The sequence below is a fragment of the Helobdella robusta genome (genome assembly GCF_000326865.2).
Source record: "Helobdella robusta unplaced genomic scaffold HELROscaffold_7, whole genome shotgun sequence".
Lineage (NCBI taxonomy): Eukaryota > Metazoa > Annelida > Clitellata > Rhynchobdellida > Glossiphoniidae > Helobdella > Helobdella robusta.
Window position 1 is genome coordinate 4,059,022 of NW_008705398.1, and position 7,086 is coordinate 4,066,107.

At 27.9% G+C, this 7,086-nt stretch overlaps 1 protein-coding gene across 1 annotated transcript; it reads left to right on the forward strand.

The window, feature by feature from the left end:
- Window positions 1–428: 428 nt before the first annotated feature.
- On the forward strand, window positions 429–5,234 carry HELRODRAFT_165064 (hypothetical protein; the record flags this gene model as incomplete). Its single annotated transcript, XM_009030963.1, has 8 exons — window positions 429–607; window positions 2,168–2,258; window positions 2,367–2,500; window positions 2,632–2,973; window positions 3,415–3,581; window positions 3,739–3,870; window positions 4,022–4,162; window positions 4,924–5,234. 8 exons carry the CDS (start codon window positions 429–431, stop codon window positions 5,232–5,234), a joined length of 1,497 nt encoding a protein of 498 aa, XP_009029211.1.
- Window positions 5,235–7,086: the final 1,852 nt, after the last annotated feature.

The following is a 7,086-nucleotide window of genomic DNA, read 5'->3' on the forward strand; positions in this document are numbered from 1 at the left end:
ATTAATTTAGTCAGTTGTCTTTAAAACAAAATTCGTTCATTTATTTATTGTTATTTGTAGTTGATTCAAACATACAAAAATTATGAAATTTGTGTATATTGTTGAACAAGTGAATCATTAAAAAATCTATAATTCTTTTTTGATAACTTTAATGCGTCATTTGTAGTTTATATGAACTTCAAATAAATTTGTACAATATTTTTTGTTTGATACTAATATATCAAAGAGCATATGTAAACGAGTATTTTCTGCTACAGCAATAATTAAAATTATAAATAAATAATAATTATTATTATCATTATTATCATTGATAGAATTACTTTTGCAAATGTCGTTCATAATTGATCAGTATATAAATTGATAAAACCTCAGCTGACGTGAACTCAGCAACTATATTGCTGGCAGATAACCGAGTCTTAACAAGAGTGATGTTTAGTGGAACATCAAAACCCACCGAACAGATTAGTAACGTTCATTTTAACTGGCTGACCTCATTATCTTATGACCCTGTCACTAATTCACTTTATTTCTCCGATCATTTGGCACGTGCCTCTGATGATGAAAAAAATGGAGTCATTGGACTTATTCACCTTGAAACACTAACTAAGTAAGAATTAAAATAACAGGGTGTTGGAGTTGGAGTCAGAATCGATTGGAGTGGTATATTTTATGCAGGAATCAGAACTTTTAAACAAATCTTCAAAATAAATTTTAACAATTTAAACTCATTTTTATTTATGTTCTAAACATGTTTTTTCAATATCGTTTTTAATAGTTTTAATAGATGTTACAAAACGCATTAAGCAACCAATTTTTTGTATAGATATAGAAAAAAGCTGTGGCTGAATCAAAAATCTAAAAAATTTTTGTACTTTTTTGACAAAGTTTTTAATTATTTATAAAAAAATTTTAATTTAATGCCATAAATATTTTTTATATATTATCTTTCATCCGCATGGTTATTGGATAAAAAATGATCCACAGTAGGCTATCATAATTTTTCGCTTGGAACTATACGACGCATAACTAATTTGTGGTTTAACAATTTTGTGGTTTAAATGTTTTATACACATTTTTAACAGATTCTATTTTCTTGATATCTCTAAGGTTTAATGGTTTTGTAATTTTTTCATCAATTAATATCCTGCGTAGATTAAAACAAATTCAAATAGATTTAATATTTAATTTAAGTTCGAACATTAAACCACCTGAACTGTTCAAATCATCATTTGTGTGTAAGTTACATGCAGCATCTAAACATAACTAAGTGCTTTATTTCACAAATAAGTTCAATATGAGAAGAATGATCTTGGCGATTTTGTACGCTATTCATTCATATCTTCTAAATTTGACATAGTGAGATATTAGCATGGAAATTTATGTAAAGCCAATTAGACCAACTTCAAGATTAATTCCCAAATGTAAGCGTTGTTGGTAGAGCACTAATACTTTTTTTTTACAAACTCGCGTTGGAAAGTAGCCGCAGCGTGAAAGTTTATTATGCATTAGAAAATTTATAAACATAAATGTACAACAAGAAATCCCAATATTTAACACTTCATAAAATCTAAAATTCGTTGAAAGTGCAGCTTTACATTATCTTTTCTGTAAATGTAAATCTGCACTTTTCCTTTTGGTTTTCTTGGGAAATTTGAAAAATAAAATATTTGCATATCTTTTATAAGTGAACGAAATTGCAAAATTATTGTTTTAATAAGTTGATTTTTAGTTTTGTTCAATATATAAATTAAAATATAAAGAAAAACATCAAAAAAGTGTACTAACTGATTTTGATGGTGGTATTTTTTAAACATTTTAAGAAATTATTTTGGTGTCAAATACCGGAGACGGAAGTCTGAAAATTTTTCAGGAAATTTATGTTGGAAAAATTTTCAGCCTAAAAGTCGGAGGAGGAGTCGGACAAATTTTCATCTGACACCGACACCCTGATGAAACCAAATTTTTTCGATACTTGAGTTTTTTTGAAAAGTTAAGAAAACTGTTCTTAACATTATAACTAAAAAATGCGTACTTTAATATTATTCATTTTTTTCTTATCACATCATGCTATTTTATATTGTTAACTTTATATAATACTAAATTTATACTGATGACTTAATACTAAAACTAATAGCTAAGTTCAAAAATACATCTCATCCCTTTTTAGTCACAATATCTATATTTTCAACAATTTGGAAAACATCTCAAGCATTTCTGTCGATTATATAAACAGAAACATTTATTGGATAGAAAATGAAGTTGGTCAAAATTTTATTAACAAATTTAATATAATAATGAACGTAATTTTCAACTTTCGCCATACGTTTTCAAAATTGGTTACTGATTTGTTTAAAAAATATTTTTAGGACTCCATCTGGATTGGAAATTTGAATAATGGAAAAAAAATTAAACTCATCTCCTTGAACAATAGTAAATCTGCAATAAAGATGAAAAAATATAAAATGGCCTTGACTTCTTTGGTCGTCGATCCAGTCAAAAGGTTCTTCATTGCCGTTAATTTAATAACTCAATTTTAAAAAATAATATGTATTACTGTTTTTTGTAACAACTCTTGACGATTGTTACATTAATTTGAATATTAATCATTTTGTAAATATTTAAACCAAACAGACGAATGTTTTATTCCCAATGTAATATGGACCCATTCTCACCATCCCAAAACGGATTAATCTCATGCGATTTGTCGGGCATGAACTGCTTGAATTCATTAGAATCATTCCAAGTATATCTAAATAAAAGATATTGTATCAGTAGAATTGCTATTAACACTAACAATGAAAAAATGAGCTTTATTGAAGATGTCAGTGGGAAAATATTTAGTGGAAAAATTGAGAGTTCAACATACGAAAATAATAAGTACAGTAATGACGATAACGATGATAAAATGATGCCTGCCGGCGGTGATGTAAACAAAATTTGGACAGGAATAATACGGCACGTGCGTGGCTATAAGTTAGTCAAACAATTTTATTTGTTCAATAAACAAACAATATTGGAGGTTACATTCTTGGCATTTATAAATATCATCAAACTTTGAGAAGTTTGAATAAACATTGCCAACGTGTTCAGTGTTAAGTTTTTTGTCTTTTTGCATTCGTTTCAATAGATTACTGTTGTAATGATCGTTTCCCTATTGTCAAAAATATGCCTGCAGCATACCCTTCTCAACACTTTCAATTCAACAAAAATTCTCATTAAGTTCGTTATATAATATTTGACATCTGAGTCTACTGGGTTTCAACAATTGAATGTTGGTAGATCAATGATGATGACTGTTTTTTTACTTGTGTAAATTTATATTTTTATGTTGAACTTTTCAAATCACCACGGCATTTTACTTTTTGAACAACTAGACGATCAAAGAAATTCTTTATTTAACATTAAATGTTGTAGAGAGGATTTACGTGCACACGCAATTTCTTACATGCGCAACCAACTCACATGGATCAACGAAGATCACAAACTTTATTACATGCCAGACGACTTTTCTGTCAAAAACATTTCACTTGAAAATGGGACTAAGTATTTTACCATGGTTACCGCCGATGGGCTTAATAAAGGTATTTTAAATTTTATTTCTGCCGATGATGGTTTACTGAATTAAGTTACATTTTCAAATCAATACTTAACGCACATTTTAAAAAAAAAATATATTATTGAAATAGTAGTTACTATAACAAAATCTATATGTCAAATTTGAAACTTATTATCAATCAGATAACATTAAGAGCATTTGTACGTCAACAAAACCGTTATGTAGTGACATATGTGTGATCAATTTGATGGGCAGACGTTCTTGTTTGTGTCCTCAAGGATTTCTATTGCGATACGATTACTTATGTATAAAAGGTCATTAGCATATTAACAAATAATTAAAAAGTTGTGAAGTCTTGATTATCTTCACTGGTGTTTTCAATTACTTAATCAACGTTAAAATTTGATTTAAAGATATATCAAGTGATATATTTTAACAAATAGCGAAATGATTTTATTAATTTAGATGATTCTCCATGTTTCTATCGACATAATGGTCAATTGACTCCAGTGTGTAGCGATATTTGTAAAATATCCAACGAAAATCATTTTGAATGTACATGCAGATCTGGAAGAAAGTTATTGGAAGATAAAAGAAGTTGTACAGGTAATTTTTTAATATATAAAATTGTGAAATTATATTAATTTATAAGTCATCTAAACAGATTGCATTTCTGTTTTATCTGCAATGTGTTTGCTTAAATAAAAATAACTCCGTTTCAAATCATAGCATCAATATTTTTTGAATAAGTTTTTAAATAATTGAAATTTACAGAAGAAAAACCCGTAACATATAAAAATATTATAATTAAAATTATGTTTAATCGTTAATGTCTGTTTTGCACATATTTTTATTAAAAGCACAGGGTTATTTCTTACTTGGTTACAATCTAACTACGATAGTTCCTTACTTGGTTACAATCTAACTTTTGTTTTGCAAGGTTTGCAACTTACTTACGTAACTGCATAAGTGAGAGCAAGTTGTATGTTAGTTTTTGAGTTTCTTAGAAGTAGCAGCCAAATAAGTTAAAGCACTTTTACATCCTGTCATGAATGCTTACAATGCACTTCATCATCTTTATCAAATTTCATATCAAAATTTCAAATTTGTATTTCAAACGAAATGCCATCTATCTTAAAAATCTTTCTTTCATAATTATTTATTTTCAAAAAAACATTTGTTCGTTAATACAGGGTTGGACAACATAAAAGCAACAATGTAGCGCCTTAAAATGTTACTTAATAACATTTATAAACGGATCTGAACTATCCTAAATATTGTTTCTTTGATTAAATTATTGAACATATGCTATGTAAAGCATGTCTTATAAATTTATTTAAATTTTTAAAATTAGTCAATTGTTTCAGCTGATGTTCATGCTCCCATCGTTTATTTGGGAAGCAAAAAAACATTGACTCGGTTAATGGATAACAGAGCAGAAATTTGCGAGGAATTAGAGTTCAACTGGTTAACATCTTTGTCCTTCGACCCTATTACATTTTCTGTTTTTTTCTCCGATCGCCTAGAAAACGATAATTCAAATAAAAATAAATTAATCCATTACGAAATAAATGATTACAACATCAACAATGACAATAATGGCAATGAACTTTCCTACGCCGATGAACACGGAAATGACGTAATCGGTCTCATTCACATGGAAACATTAACCAAGTAAGATAATTTTAAATAGAATAAAAATAATAATAGTAATAGCAATGCAAACTCTTTTATTTTAAAAATCCAAAATGAATAAAAACTATTCAAAATAATAAAATTAAATAAATCAAATCATTATAAAAGAACTAATAAATGAAAATGTAATGTACGAGCCTTTCATGCTCTCGGTTATTATGAGGTGTACGAAAATAAAAGTATATTTTAACTAGTTATACAGAATTTCTGTCACAATAAATGATATATGACGTTACAGCGTTAACTAGTTTTTTTGAACTTAGTTAGGTTAACATTTTTATATAAACCAATAGGAGACATTTTGAAAGAGTTAATAATTATGGCAATTTCTATTTTTCACTTGTTTTTTCCATCATGTCTTTTAATGAGATGATGTTGTGCCCACAAAAATTGGCCGGTAGAGAGAAAGAGAGCACTTCGGATATACAGCCACTAATAGGAGGCGTAGCTAGCCATAACTTGACACTTAACAATTAAACTATCCAGATTTGACAATACCAAAGTTGAAGAGAAGTTGCAATTGCGCAATTCAAATTGTACATGAGTCGGGGTGAACCACCTCAAAATTTAAAGTTTTTGTTGAGATGAAATGTTTAGAGCAGTGGTGGTTTCTAGGAGATTAATTAATTTAGATCTAATTGCATCTTTGGCTCTTTTGTCGTCTCACTCATCTGTCTAAATACACATACAATTTGTTTAAAAATACAAAACTTTTATCAATTTCAACGTTTGGGTTAGCCATATTTTTGACATTTATTTCAACATTTTGGACATTATGACATTGGAAGAAACTGCCTTTTTTTTCCTTATACCAAAGGAGTTACACATGTCAATACCACTCAAAGTGCAAATCTATTAACTTTTGCGCAATGTCAAAACTGTAGGAAATAATGTCTGAGTCATCTCTAACCTTTTGTCGAGCCACAATTGGCATGTTTCTCCGCATTGAGAATTTTCATTAACGGATTGAAGCAGAAATTAAAAATTAGCAAAGAGCCTGGGTCACAAAACAAATTTAATTCAATCTGAAAACTTCAAACAATCGAAATAAATTAATTATTTAATTTCATGTCTAAACCCCGATGTTAAAAATTGTTCAATTATTTTGAATACATTTTAAATTACTCCAATTAGCATTTTTAATATTTTAATTTATTGGCATTTAAAATTTTATGGCCGAATTCTTTTATTAAAATTAATTATTTCTGCTATTAAGTCGTCATACACTAACTATTGCGCAGAAACACTTTATAACCGTTTTAAATATGCCACCTATTTGCAGTTGTCATAGACAACGAGCAGTTAGATTTTTATTATATAACTAATTATTTTTAACAATAACTATACCGATTCTTTGTCGTTGATTTCCCTTAATAAAAATGTTTACATTATTATTAAACCGACAAATTGCGCCACATAAAATTTAACTTTGACATTTATCGGATAAACAAGTTGGAAGACTTCAAAAACTTTTGCTTTATTCCTTCAAATACATGTTTTATAATTTTTGTTTTTTTCAGTGAATAATTTATACTAAGCCAGCATATATAATATTTAACAAAATATTTTTTATATTATGTTTTTACCTTGTGAAAACTTGAATAATATCACATCCAAGGCATAAAGACTTCATTTTTGAAAACTTAAGTAGATGCACCAGCGTTTCAGTGGATTATATGAACAGAAATATTTATTGGGTACAAAATCAGGTTACATATATTTATTGTTATTTTTTTTATTAAAAACTGACGATATATTAATGTTGGACGTTGGAAGTAATTTTTATTACCTTTCATAGGAGTCTATTTGGGTTGGCAGCTTGAATTACAAAAAAA